General features: G+C 55.7%; 3 protein-coding genes across 26 annotated transcripts in view; 2 read left to right on the forward strand and 1 right to left on the reverse strand.

Moving 5' to 3' along the window:
• The window catches only part of Plekhg5 (pleckstrin homology and RhoGEF domain containing G5), a 45,639-nt gene extending 45,048 nt beyond the window's left edge, over window positions 1-591 (forward strand). For 8 of the 9 annotated variants that reach the window (XM_075946464.1, XM_075946457.1, XM_075946462.1 and 5 more), the window contains one exon: window positions 205-591. In XM_075946464.1, the coding sequence (XP_075802579.1) occupies window positions 205-214 (10 nt within the window). In that variant the 3' untranslated portion in view covers window positions 215-591. The remainder of the gene's footprint in view (window positions 1-204) is intronic. The other variant, XM_075946453.1, reaches the window with a different exon arrangement.
• Window positions 592-726: 135 nt separating this feature from the next.
• Tnfrsf25 (TNF receptor superfamily member 25) lies at window positions 727-5,643 on the forward strand. 7 transcript variants are annotated; one of them, XM_075946483.1, is made up of 9 exons: window positions 727-1,330; window positions 1,803-1,929; window positions 2,123-2,257; window positions 2,557-2,709; window positions 3,688-3,750; window positions 3,941-4,039; window positions 4,242-4,279; window positions 4,704-4,887; window positions 5,040-5,643. In XM_075946483.1, the coding sequence occupies exons 1-9, from the start codon at window positions 1,298-1,300 to the stop codon at window positions 5,366-5,368; spliced, it is 1,161 nt and encodes a 386-aa protein (XP_075802598.1). In that variant the 5' UTR covers window positions 727-1,297; the 3' UTR covers window positions 5,369-5,643. The 7 variants fall into 7 exon arrangements, with proteins under 7 accessions (XP_075802598.1, XP_075802592.1, XP_075802597.1 ...); XM_075946477.1 differs by having other exon boundaries at window positions 727-1,929; XM_075946482.1 differs by having other exon boundaries at window positions 727-1,929; window positions 5,070-5,643.
• A 226-nt stretch (window positions 5,644-5,869) lies between these two features.
• Window positions 5,870-16,258, reverse strand: part of Espn (espin) — a 33,031-nt gene continuing 22,642 nt past the window's right edge. For 3 of the 10 annotated variants that reach the window (XM_075946473.1, XM_075946472.1, XM_075946476.1), the window contains 5 exons: window positions 14,007-14,152; window positions 13,650-13,931; window positions 9,055-9,134; window positions 8,956-8,967; window positions 5,870-6,794 (listed from right to left, as the gene is read on the reverse strand). In XM_075946473.1, the coding sequence (XP_075802588.1) occupies window positions 6,650-6,794; window positions 8,956-8,967; window positions 9,055-9,134; window positions 13,650-13,931; window positions 14,007-14,152 (665 nt within the window). In that variant the 3' untranslated portion in view covers window positions 5,870-6,649. Of the gene's footprint in view, window positions 6,795-8,955; window positions 8,968-9,054; window positions 9,135-13,649; window positions 14,153-14,374; window positions 14,657-15,199; window positions 15,227-16,258 lie in introns of those variants that run through there. The other 7 variants (XM_075946471.1, XM_075946475.1, XM_075946466.1 and 4 more) reach the window with 5 other exon arrangements.

Here is a 16,258-nt window from a genome sequence, read left to right on the forward strand (position 1 = left end):
GTGGGTAGTGATGTAGCCATGACTGTGAGCATCAGCGTGGGGATGGAGTGTGAAAAGGAGCTTCAGACCTGCCCCAGCTCCTGTGGACTATCTGTAGTAGGCAGCAGGGAAGGGGTCAAAGGACCATGGGGAAGAGCGGGGTTAACTAAAGCCATCACGTGAATGGCATCAACCAAGGATGGACTTTCTCCCCGCCCCTTACAGGGAGGTGTGAGCGGAAGGAGACCCCAAGGGTGCCACTGACTAAGGGACAGCAGAGAACACTGCCACCTGGGGGTATGGCACCTACTTCACCGCTGCCGCATGTGCCGGGCAGCATGGCTGCCCATCACCCCGTGGCGAGTTTGCACTTTGCCGGACTGGACTGAACGGAGAAGGACTCTGCCAAGTTCCACCCCTTGCCCAGGCAGCCTCTTTTCCTCTGCTCTTGACATGGCTGGCCCTAACCCTCTGGGCGAGGCTCCCAAGCAGCCCTCCCCACCACCCTCATTTGGTTGGACTCATGCTCACCTCTGAGGCTCGGGCTGGACTCTGTCAAGCTGCGTATTTATTGAGTTTGGCTCTTTTATAAAGACTTGTATATACTCTCCGGGAGAGAGTCCTGTGGTTCTGGAACCAGATCTGTTCCCTGCTCACATGCACTGAGCTGGCTGGGGTGTGTGGGTCCCAGCTGTAGTGGGGCCCCTGTGGAAGATACTGTAAGCTAGTACCCCAAGATCAACTTGTTTCCTGCCACAACCAGGAGGTCACCATTAAATTGGAGACCCCAGGAAATGCTTCTTGTCCCCGCCCTTGCTGAACCCTTCTAGACTCTAGATTCTAGAGGGTATTGCTTAACTCAGGGCTCCATCCATCCCAGGTTCCACACCCAGCTGTTCTGGGAGATGTAGGTCTCTTGCAGACCTAACTTTTCCCAACCCCATCCCAAATACTCCAGGCCCGGAGAAAAGACACTTGCCCTGGACCCACCTCTAAGAAACGGTTCTCAGGACTGGAGCTAGCCCGAGGGTGGGGTTAGGATGCAACCATGTCCTATATAGGTTTAGTCAAAGCCTGTGTCAGCTTCCAGTACCTGAAGTGCACCGCGCCGCGCCGGGAAGGTCTCTTTCTGGTAGAGAGTCACACCCCCTTAACTGCGGAAGAACCGCAGACCCCACCCTGGCCATCCCCTGAGGCGGGCTTTTCTGGATGGCGCGGGCGGGCAGGCCTGGGCTAGGAACTCGGGCTGGGCTAGTGGGGAAGCCCCGGGCTGCGGGACCAGAGTAGCACTGAAAGGTCCCAGGCGGTACAGACCGCCATGGAACCACTGCCACGGGGATACATGAAGGAGGTGAGTGCGATCGAGGGAGACCTGGAAACAGCCTTGTCCTGCAGCCCAGGAGCTAAGTGTCTATGAAGCTTGGTGGTGGGGTGCCCTCCACTCCGACCTCCCTGAGGGCTGGGTTGCCTCCACCCACCGACCTAGTTAGGTTCGGGCGCGCCCTTCCGCTGAGAGGAAGCACACGCTCCCGCTCCGGGGGGGAAAGAGGGGTCTGGGGGCCTCTATATCGCAGAAGGCATGAATGGGGGCAGGGTGGCCCGGTCTTGATGATTGTAGGGGAAGTGGGTGAAGGGCTGACAAGGGACCGTCGTGTGTTGTGCGTGCGTAAGCTAGGTCTGTAGACCGAGAAGGAAACTGGCCCCGCTCCCCCTCCCATGGGGGCCCCATTCTGCCCAGAAGCCTGAGAAAGCAGATGCTAAGGCTCTGGGATGGAGGAGGAGCCTGGGAGCCATCCTGGGGTCAGCAGCCGCATGTTCCCCAGGCTCTCTTGGTGCTACTGCTGCTGCTGCCCACGGGCCAGGGCCAGGGCAGCCCTCCTGGCCCGTGTGACTGTGCCAATGACTCACAGAAGAGGGATGGCCGGTTTTGTTGCAGGGGCTGCCCAAAAGGTAGGTGGCTGGAAGGGTAAAGAGGGTGAAGCAGGGAAAAGGAGGGTGGGGGAGGGTGAGACAGGCTGGGGATGGGGTCCAGGGAGGCTGGGGTGGCAGCCACAGGGGGGAGGCAGGTAGAGAGCCAGAGAGATGGCGACCAGTGGGAAGCAGGTAGGATGGTTTGACTCTGACACTTGCCTGGGTTCCGCAGGACACTACATGATGGCCCCCTGCACGGAGCCCTGTGGCAACTCCACCTGCCTTCCCTGTCCTCAGGGCACCTTCTTAACCAGGGGAAACCACTTTAAGACTGACTGTACCCGCTGCCAAGCCTGTGATGAAGGGGGTGAGGGGCCTGCCCAGGGCTCAGGGGGCTCTTGCGGACAGGCCATTCAGAAAGCTGGCTTGGGCCCAACCTGTGGGTGTGAGGTCCCTGTGTTCAGTCCACTCCATGGCCACCATATATTCTGCTTCCAAATGTTCTTCTCCTTTCCCCTGTGGCCTTCCTGTTTCACATGCTGTGGCCTCTGGTCCACTATGAGATGCCTACTTCTCTACCTGTGGGGCTAGCTAGTACCCCCTTCTCTCTATGGAGGTCAGTAGCCTGAACGCACCCACGTTCCCATATTCCTGCACCCCTGACAGCTTTCCAAGTGACCCTGGAGAACTGTTCAGCCGTGTCGGATACCCGCTGTGGCTGCCAGTCAGGCCGGCATGTCTGCTCCACCGAGCCATGCGGGGAAAGTTCGCCCTTGTCTTGCCTCCCATGTTCAGATTGCACTGCTCCCCCAACCCTCGGTGAGTACCCCAAGTACTCCATCCCATCCTGGGCTGTCTACCCTTAAGACCTTTCTTTCTTTCTCTCTCTCTCTCTCTCTCTCTCTCTCTCTCTCTCTCTCTCTCTCTCTTTCTTTCTTTCTTTATTTTTGAGACAGTGTTTCTCTGTGTAGCCCTGGCTGTCCTGGAATTCACTTTGTAGACCAGGCTGGCCTTGAACTCACAGAGATCCACCTGCCTCTGCCTCCTGAGTGCTGGGATTAAAGGTATGCACCACCATCCCTCCAGCTCCCCTAAACCCTTTTTCTTTCATCTCCCTCCTCTCCTGCCCTGAAACAAACCATCTCTTGGTCTGCAGGGCTCAATTAACATGGCAATGACTGTATGTGCTGCCCCGAGTAGGAGGCTGGGAGCAGGGTGGGGACTTTGGGGACAGAGCTACTGGTTTAGAGATGGTTAAAGATGTAGGTGGGGGCAGCTTGGCTGGGCCATGGAAGTGACATTTCAGACAACAGGCTGGTAAAAGGTTGTGCAGATACATAACAGGGTGTATCGTCCCCTCTGTCACAGTGTTCCTTAGACCTTCCGCCCTCCTATTGGTTACAAGCTCCGCCGCTTGCACTGAGACTGGATTTGCTGCTTGAGATCTCAAGTTTTCCCTCTGAGCATGAGGGTGCTGTGCCGCCTTCCCAGAGCTGTAATAAGGGGAAGGCACCTTACTGGCTCAACCGTTTGCTTATCTGCTACCTACCTCACAGACACTAATTCTAGGTGTGAGGACCACCCAGGAACTTAAGATGCAAACCTCCCATTCTTGTGGATCTAGCTGGACGCTCAAGAGTGATGGTTGATATTAGTGACCCAAGTGACATTTCAGTGATGCTCAGGGAATGGACGACGGAATGAGGCTCACAGAATAGACGCCCCCACCTCCTAAAAGATGGGGAAGGTACCAGGCAGTCCTGGGTAGCCTTCAGTCCTGCCCCACTCCCTTTGCAGGGATTTTTGCAGAATCTGTCCCGATGCCTACACAACAGCCTGTGCCTGGAAGTGGAGTAGGTGGTAACTCTAGTGGGAAGGCTGGGGGGGAGGGGCCAGTGTAGAGAGGGGGTGGCTGCAGGCTGGGGGGGCAGTGTGGGGAGGGGTTGGCTGCAGGCTGGGATGGAGGGGGCCAGTGTGGGGAGGGCATGGCTGCAGGCTGGGATGGAGGGGATGGCTGCTGGCTGGCACTCACCAGTTACTGTTTTCACAGTAGTTTGGGTCCAGGTGCTTCTAGGGACCTCATTCCTGCTTGGGGCCACCCTGATCTGTTCATATTGCCGACGCCAGCCTTGCAAGCCTGTGGTTCCTGGTAAGTCCATGCATGTACTGCACACATGTGTTACCAGAGACATGGGGTAAAGTTAGGTAGGTACTCTAGAGCCCCTGGAACTCTGCGCAGAAGGGAGTATGAGGTGCAAAGGGACTCAAGATGCCTGGACTGGCACCTAAGTCCAGGGGCCTTGGCTGCTGCTGACATGGCGTGTCTGTCTGTCTGTCTCTCTCTCTCTCAGCAGACACAACTGAGATGGAGACCCTGACCTCACCACAGGTAATTATCTCAGGACTGGGAAGCTTCTGGAATTAGGAGAGTTACAGTCCTTAGTGCTCTGTATGGTTGCTAGCACAGATTAGACTTAACAGACCAGTGCTATCATCTGTCAAAGAGCTGAGTTATCAGTGACAGGACCAGCTACAGCACCCGCTCTCAAGTGACTCCCCCTCGAGTCAGACAAGTGCCCCAGGCCTAACATTGAGAGGATGAACAACTCCAAAGGATTTGCTGGGCCACAGGAGTGTGTGTGTGTGTGTGTGTGTGTGTGTGTGTGTGCGCATGTGTGTGCGCTTGCACGCACCCAGAGCCTAGGGGAGGCAGTTCTGCCTCCTGAGCCAGAGAATGGCCATCCCTGGGCAGAAACTAGCAAAGGGGCCTGTTTAGACACACATGACTGACTTGGTGCCTCTCCCCACTCCAGACTATCCATCCCTCAGCCTCAGACAGTGCCCACACCGTCCTGGCACCACAAGGCAGTACTGGAAAAGTCTGCACCACTGTCCAGTTGGTAGGCAACAGCTGGACCCCTGGTTTATCCCAGACTCAGGAGATGGCCTGCAACCAGGTTCCACAGCCCTGGAATCAGTCGCCAAACAGAACTCTTGGTAAGTGATTGAAGTGGCTAAGGAAGGCCTGACTCCCTCATCCCAAGTCCAAGGTGGACTTCCTGTCCTCACTGAGTAGTATCTGGCCTGCCCAAAGAAGTCCATTAGGCCTCCTCGTGGAAAGCTACTTCACTTCCCTGACCCCACCTCAGGCCTTCCTCTGGCACCTCCGCTCTCGCCAGCGCCCCCCGCAGGCTCGCCAGCTGCTATGCTCCAGCCTGGCCCGCAGCTCTATGATGTGATGGATGCAGTCCCAGCGAGACGGTGGAAGGAGTTCGTGCGCACACTGGGGCTGCGGGAGGCAGAAATTGAGGCTGTGGAGGTGGAGATCTGCCGCTTCCGAGACCAACAGTATGAGATGCTCAAGCGCTGGCGCCAGCAGCAACCTGCAGGCCTGGGTGCCATCTATGCGGCCCTGGAGCGCATGGGGTTGGAAGGCTGTGCCGAGGACCTGCGCAGCCGTCTGCAGCACGGCCCGTGATGTGAGACCCACCAGTCACGTTGTCATTCTAGTGACCCTCGCAGGAGCCTTAAGTATCGTTACTTATGCGTGTAGACATTTTATGTCATGTATTACCCCCCTAACACGGTCCTGCGTAGCAGCACCGGCTGGCCTTGCCCCTGCTTACCTGCCCTATGGAGCTCCAGCTAAGGGAAGTGAAGCGTCATGGAGAAATATCAAGAGGGGCCAAATGATCAGTTGCACAACTGTCTATCAACCTGAGTTTGTAGTTGGTATTAAATATCTTAAATAGTTTCTTGGTGTTTCAGTGGGGCTGGGGCTGTTGAGTGGCGCTCTAGTTCCCTTTGTTTACCTGGGCGTTGAGTTGGCTAGGGGTCCTGACGCCTCGGGAACTGGGGAGCGCAATGGAAACCAATGGTCTTCGTGGCTCCTATATCAACCCCTCCTGTATCCGCCACAACCCAGTGGCCCCAGGAGAAAGTCACTAAGCCGGCGAGTGAGAGTGAATGAGAGCCACAGTTGGCGGATAGAGGTTTAATGGGGGAAGGAAACGGGTGGGGTATGGGGTCAGGAATAGTTGCGGCTCCAGGTGCAGGGTCCCTGACCCTCCACTTACACCACTGGGGCAGTGAAACGGTCAGGGGAGCGCGAAGGTCCTGGCTGGGGGCTGGGAGGGCTTGACTGGGGTAGGGGGTTAAGATGGGGCCCCTTGGGAGCGGTGGCTCCGCCCCGACAGGCAAGTTTCATCGGTTCTGGTAAACAAATGACTGAGAGGAAACCCTCACCGGGGATGAGAAATGCAGCCTGGCCTTGGCTAGCGCAGATATGGGTCGTCGAGGGAGGAAAACCCCTTCCCCGAGCTCGGGGTCTGCCTCCACCCAGGATGGGCTGGCAGTGTGGGTTCCGGGATGTGGGGGAGGGGGCTGCAGCCGGTGTGCGCCCTGCAGGAAAGTCACCACCCACGGCACTGGGGAAAGCTCAGCACAAGGTAGACGAACATGCAAATGTATGTAAGTGAGCATGCAAATAAGCAGCATCTTTTTTTCTTTTTTTTTCTTTTTGCGTCAACAGCTTGGGCACTTTTTCCAGGCGACAGCAGCAGTGCGCAAGCACTCCAGCAGCAGGGCTGGGCAAGTGGGGCCAGGGAGGGGAAACAGGGAGGGTTCCGGCACCGAAGGGAAGGGCGGCAAGGCTCCCAGCCCTTTCGCACCAACCTGACAGGATGGGGCGGGGGCTGGGGGGCCGCTCCCCATCTCTCAGAACTGGTGAGGCTACACGCAAGAGGACGAGAGACTCTTATTACTTAGGGATCTCCCCCTTCTTCAAGATGACCTGTCGCTGCCAGGGTGCGAGCTTGGCCTCGTCGTAGCCCAGTGTCCGCAGCTTCTCAGACTGTTCTTTCGCCCTCTGCATTTCCTCCTGCTTTTGTCGCTCCTCCTCTTTTCTGTTTATGGGTGGCAAAACTCAGTGATGCCTGGGGCCAGGTACTGGGCCGGCCAGACACCAGGATGGGAGAGAGGGAGTAAATGAGGGCAGGGCCTTCTCCACTTACGACCCTGGGGTTTTTATGGGGTCATGTTGGTCATGGAGAGATGGGCAGGTGGAGGCTAAGGTTGGGTTATTTTGTGGAGGAGTGTTACCAGGAGGGGGTGCTGGGTCACACAGGGCTCACACAGATGGCCCTGTGTGAGGATTGAATGTTTCGGAGTTCAGGGGATCAATGACAAGAGGCCTGTCATTGGAGACAGGAGTTGAGTTGTTAGGGAACTGTCAATCTAAATTACCAGGGAATAGGGTTGAGATGCTGGGGATCTCATTACAGGGGAGCAGGCCAGCCAGCTAGGGACAGGTTCTCAGAACACAGGACTACGACTACGGACTGGGGTATAGCTCCCCAGGTTAGACCTTGCCTAGAACACTCAGCTTTGAGCCCTAACTCTAAAGAAGCAGAAGGATAGATTTGCTTTTTTGACAGGGTCACCGCTAATCCTATTTAGTTATGGAGCAATTGAAATATTCAAATTGGCATACACATGGTATTTTCAAAACTAAGCTTTTTTTTTTTTTTTAAGAAAAACATCTTAAGGGGCTGGAGAGATGGCTCAGTGGTTAAGAGCACTGACTGCTCTTCCAAAGGTCCTGAGTTCAATTCCCAGCAACCACATGGTGGCTCATAACCATCTGTAATGAGATCTGATGCCCTCTTCTGGCCTACAGGCAGGATACTGTATAAATAAATAAATCTTTAAAAAAAAAACATCTTAAAAGTTGTATGTGTGATATATTTGGGGGGACCCCAAACTTGCTATGTTGACACAGTTACTCTGAACTTCTGATTCTCCTGCATGCTGGAATTACAGGCCTGTACTATCACTCCAGGATTGGTTTTGTGTGTGTGTGTTATTGTTTTCAATTTTATTTAATTGAGTATGAATGAGTATTTTGCCAGCATTTATGTCTGTGCACCACATGTGTGCCTGGTGCCCAAGGAGGCTAAAAGAGGCCATTGGATCCTCTAGAACTAGAGTTACAGAGGGTTTTGAGCTGCCTTGTGGGTGCTGGGAGTTGAACCTGGGTCCTCTGGAAGGGCAGCAAGTGTTTTAACTACTGAGCCATCTCTCCAGTCCCAGGCCCCAGATTTAGGCAATGCTGCAGACTGAGCCCGGGGCTTCCTGTGCTCTGGTCAAGCACTCTGCCACCTGAGCCGTGAGCCTAGGACTCCTCCATCACCCTCACACAGGCTGCTAAAATAAGACTTCATACATTAAATTAGAGCATTCAGATTAAGTTTACCTATATCTTTAAAAAAATTTTCTCAATGTGGCTACCACAAAATTTAAAATTACATTTGTGGTACACATTATACTTCTAGCTGGCAGTACCAGGATAGATTCCTGGGTACAGAAATTAAGTTGAGGGGAATGTGAATGATCAAGTTTATTGATCCTGGGGTTAAAATAACTGTCTTTGGGGCTGGAGAGATGGCTTATCAATTAAGATCATGGACTACTCTTGCAGAGGACCCAAATTGGATTCCCAGCACCCATACAAGGTGGCTCACAACCACTTGTAACTGGAACTCCAAGGGATCTGACACCTGGCCTCCACAGACACCTGCATTCATGTGTGCCTACCCACACAGAGACACACAGACATACACACACAATTAAAGCAGAAAAGCCAGCACTGTAGGATAGAAAGCCCAGCTTTTGTTTGCCTCTCGTTTTGAGACAAGGTCACCTTGTAGGTCAATTTGGCCTTGAACTGGCTGTGAAGCCAAGGATAACCTTGAACTTGTAATTCTGCCTATTCCTACCAAGTGGGATTCTAGGTATATACTAACACACACAGTGCTAATACAGTTGGTGAAAAGCTAGGTTAGTGATAGGAGATGGGGAGGGGGGGTCGAGGTCATGTGATCTGAGCATGAGAGCTAGACTTTGAGGGACAGGTGCTAAATAATTAAGAGTCTTATGCCATTAGTGGGCGCAGAAAGGTTATCATACAAGGACGGAAGCAATGGGCTGGATGAAGGCGCATAAGGGACAAGCCTCAGTGAGTGGTTGTAGAAAGAAGTGACAGATTTGGGCCAGGATCGAACTTACCGCTTCTGCTCCCTGGAATGAGAAAGAGACAGGATTAGATGGCATCCCAACCTCAGAGGTGATCAGGACAGTGCCCAGCAGCCTCCTCCAGACACTCACCTCTCCTCTTCCAGCTTCTTCCGGAGGATGTCACGCCTCCAGGCAGGCAGGCTGGCCAGCCGGGCCTCCTCCTCTTCCTCCTAAAACACAACCACACAGCTTCAGGGACCAGCTTGACTTGAGATTTGCAGGCCAGGGGCATGCATTTCCAACCCAGGGGACATGGAGAATTTAGGGGCAGAAGAATATATATGTGTTTATAAGAAAGACCTTTTTGGTGGCCTGCTATGGTACAATCAGATAATGGTGCTTGGTGGTAGCCTGCTCAAAAGGGGCCTTCTGCTCCCCAATGACCCAACCTGTTTCCTAGAAGTGGAGCCAGATAGATCAGGGAAGGTAAAAGGGAAGAAGCAGAAAAGTAGCTGGGTCCTAATTTCCTAGTCTGTTTTTCCGGATTTCTAGGAAGATAGAGAACTGAACCGCACACCGGGTCAGCTCAGGAAGACCTGGGTCTGCTCCGGATCCCTATGGAGGGCCTTCTGGCCCATGCTTGCTCTTTTCTTAACGGGACAGAAATTATTCCACTATGTGGGGCTATAATGACATGGGGAAAGGGGCACCAACACAGCCTATGACAGAGCGCTTTATTCCTTGATGTCACAGAATAGCAAGGGTCTGTACACATCACACACCACACAGAACACTGCACAGGTAGCCAAGGAGGTAGTAGCTGTGAACTCCGGTGAAAAACCAGAGACAAAACCACACTGCCCTCAGGGGACCCAGAGTTCCTTTACTTGTGCTTCCTGGCTTCATAGCAACGCCTGACTTGCCCTGTGACCCTGTGACTAACCCGTCTCATAAATGCCTCCATTTCCTCCCTCCTAGGGACCTCAAAGGTCCCAGAGAAGTAGGCTTTTAAAAATCTGGTTGTTTTCTCTCTGGTTCTGGCCTCTAGATGCCAGACAGGCATCCAGGCACAAAACTAAGCTGTGCATTTGCTCTCAGATGTCAAAGAGTTCTGCCTCCTTCTCCTTCCAAAAGGAGAAGCTCCGGTCAATATAACGGCAGATGTCCTCGTTGCTGAATTCGCCCATCTCGGACACCAGCTCCACGGGTTCTTCAGTGGGGGGTTCCGAACTAGGTCGGTCTGAGGTTGGGGGAGGTGCAGCGGGAGGCGGCTGCGGTGCTGGGGCTGGGGCCTCTGGCTGCCCCTGTGGCAGGTCCTGTGTTTGAGCAGGAGTGGATTCTTCAGAAGGCTCCTCCTCTCTCTCCTCTCTCTTCTCTTCCTCCAGTTTTTTCTCCTCTCCCCCCTCCTCGTTTTTCTCCTCTCCCCTCTCCTCTTTTTCCTCCTCTCCCCTCTCCTCTTTTTCCTCCTCTCCCTGTTCCTCTTTTTCCTCCTCTTCCTCTTGGTCTTGTTCCTTCTCTCCGGACCCTTTTCCCTTCTCCTCTTGAGCCTCTTCTGGAGCCGTCTCAGACTCGGGGCTGTCTCCGAAGAACTGGCGCCTGAGATCCTCAAAGCCATCATCCCAGCCACGCTTTCCAGCCTCCACCTCCTCCAACACTGCTCGGTGGAACTGGCGGATAAGCTCCCACGGGTGGCTGCCCAGCCGGTCGAACATCTCATAGCACAATAGGTGGCGGAATTTCCGTTCCTCGCGGCTCAGGCCCATCTCCAGCAGCTGAAAGTAGCCTAACATGAAGAGATCTAGGGTGAGAGTGTCGTAGCTCCGCATAGCGCCGCCGTCGAGTGGTGGCAGGAAGTGCTCGGGCCAGTACACACCATGTGTCAGCTTCGAGCCGGGTACCTGGCGCGCTGGTACCTGCCTTAGCAGGCTTCTCCAGTGGCCCAGCAGTTTGCCCACCACCTGTCGCTGCCTGAGCAGCCGCAGCAGACGCTCTTCAGGGTGACGGTCCAAGTCGTCACTAGCTGGTTGCTGCTGGGCAGTGTCGTCTGCCTCTGGGAGGGGACCGGCGCCAGAAGCCACCACCCGGGGCAGCAGTCTGCGCAGGCGCGCCTGAGCATGACGCCCAGGTCCTTGGAAGGTCCACTTGCGCCAGTGCTCCAGGAAGAGGTAGACGATGCGCTCTTTACGCATGTCGATGTAGTCCTGGACGCCAGGCAGCTCGGTGGAGAGTGGGGGCCTGCTAGCCAGCTGCTCGGGCTCCAGAAAAGCTTCCTCACGGTGCCACGGCTCGGGTGGGTCCAGGGTGTCCAGGGTCTTCTCTGCAGCCCACAGGCCATTGGCGACGGCGGCTCGCGGCTCACTGGAACCGATCGCCACGTAGTCCTCCTCGAGGATGGGTTCCCGGTCCGGGGTGCTGGCGGGCTGAGGGAGCTTGCGGCGCAGGCTTGGGGTGGGCGCCGCGCCCTGAGTGCGCATTTCGTACGCGGCGCGGAGGTGCTGTACCGAGACGCCACATTCGAGGATCTCCCGTGCCACGGCCTCCCGGCACCAGCTGAGTGAATGAGAGCGGCCCAAACAGAGAGGTCCAGGCCTCGAGGGTGCGTCTGGCAGCGGTGCCAGCGGTTGGCCAGTGTCTGCAGTCAGCAGTTCTGCCAGGTGTGCGGGCCGGCCTCCCAGCGCGGCCAGCAGCGTGGCCATACTCCTGAGCAGCGTGGAGATCTTGCTGCACCAGGCAGGCAGGTTGGGTGCGTGGCCATGCATGCGGCGTGGGTCTACGGTGAAGCGCGGCGCCGACAGAGCAGCCGAGATCGGTAGCAGCTGTTCCAACTCCAGCTCTAGCTGCTCTAGGCGCGCCTCGAGCTTGTTTGCCTTGTGAAGCACCTGCAGGTTCTCAATTTGCTGTTCGATGCGGAGGATGTCGGCCTCGGTCATGAGTTCGCCAAAGGGCCCTAGGATGGCGTTGTGCTCGCGGGAGTACCTCCAGCCTTCAGGGGGATAGCAGCAGGAGCTAGCAGCGGTCAGCTAAGGCGGGGAAGACAAGAGAGGGGAGGGGGAGCGTCTCCCTCTGGCCCAGCTCCCGCAGCAGAGCAGGCGACCTTTTGCAAGTCCTGGGTGGTGTAATGGCTCCGGTGGGCTGCGTTTGCAGGGACCGGCCGCCTGGCTGGCGGGGCGATTGCATTGCAGTAAGGCTTCGGCTCCCAGCTCAGAGCACTGTTCGCTTTAGTTGCTGGTAGAAGGCATTGGCTGGGGCTGCGGTGCTGCCTGAGGCAGGAAAGGCGGACTGGCAAACTGGGTTTCCATGCCTGGCTTGGTCGCTCATTACACCACCCGAAGAACATGCGAAAGGCACTGAAGCCGAGAAGCACAGCGGCCTTCCCCTGCCTGATCCATAGCTCTTTCCAAGCCAGATCCCAACGTTCCTTTCTTGTCACCAGATCACAGACCCTTCCTCAGGCTTCCTGTGGTCCAAGTCCATCCTTGTCCCAGCGGTCAAGTCAATGTTTCATATGCCCCTCCTACTCCACTCCATTCTTTTTCTCCATACTCCACTTTTCAAGACAGGGTTTCTCTGTAGCTTTGGAGCCTGTCCTGGAACTAGCTCTTGTAGACCAGGCTGGCCTCGAACTCACAGAGATTCGCCTGCCTCTGCCGAGTGCTTTAATCCCGAGTGCTGGGATTAAAGGTGTGCGCCACCGCCGGCTCCATATTCCATTCTTAAATTACAATCTCCTACCCCATAAAATGTGCGGGACCCAGCTCCACTTCTAGGGCCAGATCCATCTAGATCTAGTACTGCCCACCTCCCACACAAGTATGTTGAGTCGCCAAGCTTCCTAGGAAGAGGGGGTGGGCTTCCTAGGAAGAGGGGGTGGGGCTAGTCTTTTCCAGGCTGTCAGCTGAAACTTTGTATCCTGACTCCCACCACTCACACCAAACGCAAATGCACAAGACACATCCTCTTCCATACCTCCCACTCTGCTTGCTTTCCTCTGCATGGACTCTTCCTAATCAACTCCTGTGTGTCTCCGGCTCCCATCTCACATTGGGCTAATACACCACCCCTCAACCCACAGCTGGCCACCAGCTGGGTGGCACCTCAGTCTCCTGTGCCCCTGATCACTCAGTGTATTATAAAGCTTAGTTGTTTGTTACTCCAAACTGTCGTTCTCACATCATCATCTCTTAGGGACATTATCTGCTTATTGACACACATACATACTTCCACAGCCACCTTGATAGCAGGCTTTGGTATCTTCACTGTGAGCCTCAGAAGATACAATCGTGTGTGCAATACATGAGTGGCGCTCAGGGAACACTGGTTGGCTGAGTAAATGGTGACCGTCCGGCAGCTAGTGATGACCAAATCATCTTACAGATAAGGGATTGACGCTGAGCAAGACTCAGCAGCAGCGGCTGGAGGGTGGCAGTGCCAGGGCCGAGTTCAGGTCACACTCAGTGTGGTCCACCCAAGAGCTTGTTAGAAATGCAGAATCTCAACCCTTGTCCCCAAAGCAGAATAAGCTCTTTAATAAGGTCCCAAGTGACTTGAAGGCACACTAGAGTTTGGTAAACATTGACAGCTCCCTTCAAGGGACAGCTAACCGTGGGGAGACAGAGATCCACTATGTATAGGATATCCTATATTCCTGCTTCTTTCCAAGGGCTTTGCTGGAGGCTGAAAGGTCAGAACAGGATGCAGGCTTAGTGCGGACCCCAGGGCTTTCTAGGAAGCCATACCCCACCCACCTTCCTCCTCTGCTCCTCCTCCTCCTGCATCTTCTGCTGCAGCTTCCGGACCATCACCTGGCGCTTCCACTCTGGGATGGGCCGGCCCTGCTCATCCAGTGTAGGGATGAGGGCCTCCACATCCAGCTGTACTCCAGGTGCTGGCGTGGCAGGTGGTGCCGGCACTAGGCTGCCATTGAGCAACGGCTGAGGCCCAGAGGCCGGTGGGGTGGGGCTCCGGGCTCGAGATGGCGCAGGTGACACCGAGGGCTGTGGCGATGGCTGAGGTGACGGTGACTCAGGCTGCTGGGAGAAGCAGTAGGGCTGAGCACCCAGCAGGCACTGGGAGCCCGGGCGGGGCACCCGTCTAGTGCCTACCTGGGAGGCTGGTTGCCCACTGCCTGAGAACACAGTGGTCAGCCCCTTGCTCTGTGGAGTTGGCTTCAGGCTCTTGCCTGCTTTTATCTCAGCCAGCAGCTCTGAGTTATCACCCGTTGGAGACATCATGTTGAAAGATTTGGTACCTGCCCAAAGAGAAGAGGTGATTGGTTGGGGGTAGGTAGCATTCCCATTTCCATCCTGCCCCTACCTCACCCCAGACCCCCTTTCCAAGCCAGATGGGTAGGGCCCACCTTTGGGCCCAGAGGCAGCTCTCCAGATCCTGGGATACCTCAGATAGCTATCAGGACACCCAAAGGTGGGCCATCAGCTACCAGTCCACGGTGACCCCACCAAGTCTTACTCACTGGGCACACGGCCCCCACCTGGAGGCCCCTGGGAATTCATGGTGGCTCCTGGGCCAGCCCTGGGGACTTGAGCGGATCTCTGCCCACCATCGACTGCCCAGCTCCAGTGCACTACCCTGCTAGCCACCCAACCTTTGTCCCAGGTTTCCTGGCTCAGCCCCCACTAGGGCGGAGTTTCCCTATGGCCCTCTCCCTTCATCAGCAAAGCCCAGTGACCCTTGGACTGAGCAGACTGGAGCCTCCGTGGCTATAAGACTCAGGACCCTGGAGTGCCACCCAGCTGGACCTTCCCTGGCCCCACACCCACAGACAGACAGCAGACACAATGACGGCAAGTGGAGCAGACATTTATGGCAAAGCACTGCATGACCCTGGGGGACTGTGGAAGGAGGAGCTTGCTGAGGACACGGGAGAGGGCATGCAGGAAGAAGGGCCAGGTCAAAGGCATGCAAATACCTGGACTGAGTTTGCATTTCCAGCAGGGCTGGCGGAGGTGAATGAGGACTTGGGGAGAGAGGTCTTTGGTGCCCCGGATGGGGCAGAACAAAGTGATACTAAAGGCCCTTGGATGCTGGGGCCGATAATCCGGAGCACATCCCAAGGAGAAGGAAGGCATGCCACCGCCGGCTCATTTACTTAAGCAAAACTGCAAGCCAGGCACCGGATGCCGGGATGCCGTAGGTGTTCAGGGTAACAGGTCCTCTCACCTACTGGCCCCTAGCAAGCCCTTTCTTCAGTCCCGGGCCCTTTCTGCCTTATTTCTGGGCAAGCCACCTCCCCCACCCCACGCCTTAGCCTAAGCCGTGAGCCCGCGCAGCTACTCACTCTTCCTGTGTCTCAGGACTCTCACTTCTAGGAACCGAGGGGAGAGAATTGACAGCGAAGTTAGAGGAAGAGGGGCTGGGGTGAAACCGGGACAGCAAGAAGGCCAGGGAGGGCAGGAGGGGGGGGAGGGGAGGAGCTCTCCTGCCCTTGTGACCCTGGCTCAGGCCACTTGGGGGCCCCACAAGGGTGGTCCATTCAGTCCTCTCAGGGAGACCATCTTAGCATTGGGGCTGGTTGGGACAGCTAGAGACTAGCATTTCCCTTTTGTCCCCAGGACAGACTGCAGAGGAAAGAGCGTAGGTTGGAGAGCTGGGGGATGGACTGAGAGGCCCAGGTGTGCACACACTCGGACGGGCTCCAGAGGAGCTGCTCTCCTAGTCCAGTCAGAGAAACGAAGCTTGGGCTGGAACCACCGAGTACGGTTTCTGCGCCCAGCCCTGCCTCACTAGGATGACAGAACCAGAACCTTCCAGGATCCCTGGCAGAAGGAATGGTCCCGCAGTCCTGGTCCCTAGCTGAACTTCTAAACAACAGCGTCCAGCCAGTGGTCGAGAGCAAGCCTAGCACGCTTGAGGGGGCCCTGAGGTGTCCTGCATGAGCACCATCACCATGCACATACAAACCCCAAGGAAAGGGTTGTGATGGATTGCTGGGTCATTGTTTTTGTTCCCCTCGCCAGACACAGCTGATCAGTGAGTTCTGTCGTAGCTGAGAAAAGCTCAAGGCTGTGCTTAGCTTGAGGGAACCAAAGTCAAAGGTTGGGGAGTGCGGGGACTGAAGATGTAGGTACAGGAAGAAAAGAGCTCAAGAAACACCAGCCACCAGAGCCCGGAGGCTCTCCCTAGCCAAAAAGGAGAAGGCCCAGAGAAGGCAGGGGCCTTGCCAAAAGCCCCACTCAGCCCAGTCCTGCCGTGGGACCGAAGCAACTCAAAAGTTTTTTTCCTTTGTCCTCAAAGGGTAGGGTTTGGAAAGAAGAACCGGGAAGGAGGGAGAAGGACAAGGCAAGTCGCAGCTGGGGAGGGGGAGGTCTCTAGGTTTCCCTCCCCTTTACAGCTGGCG

The sequence above is a fragment of the Microtus pennsylvanicus genome, chromosome 13, assembly GCF_037038515.1.
Source record: "Microtus pennsylvanicus isolate mMicPen1 chromosome 13, mMicPen1.hap1, whole genome shotgun sequence".
NCBI lineage: Eukaryota > Metazoa > Chordata > Mammalia > Rodentia > Cricetidae > Microtus > Microtus pennsylvanicus.

Bases quoted from the DNA above. Each gene is read 5' to 3' on its own strand.
- Tnfrsf25 (XM_075946477.1), top strand. From the start codon at position 1,734: ATGCTAAGGCTCTGGGATGGAGGAGGAGCCTGGGAGCCATCCTGGGGT. The intron at 2,258-2,556 runs GTGAGGGGCCTG...CACCCCTGACAG, and splicing joins CCAAGCCTGTGATGAAGGGG to CTTTCCAAGTGACCCTGGAG. The intron at 3,751-3,940 runs GTAACTCTAGTG...CTGTTTTCACAG, and splicing joins GCCTGGAAGTGGAGTAGGTG to TAGTTTGGGTCCAGGTGCTT.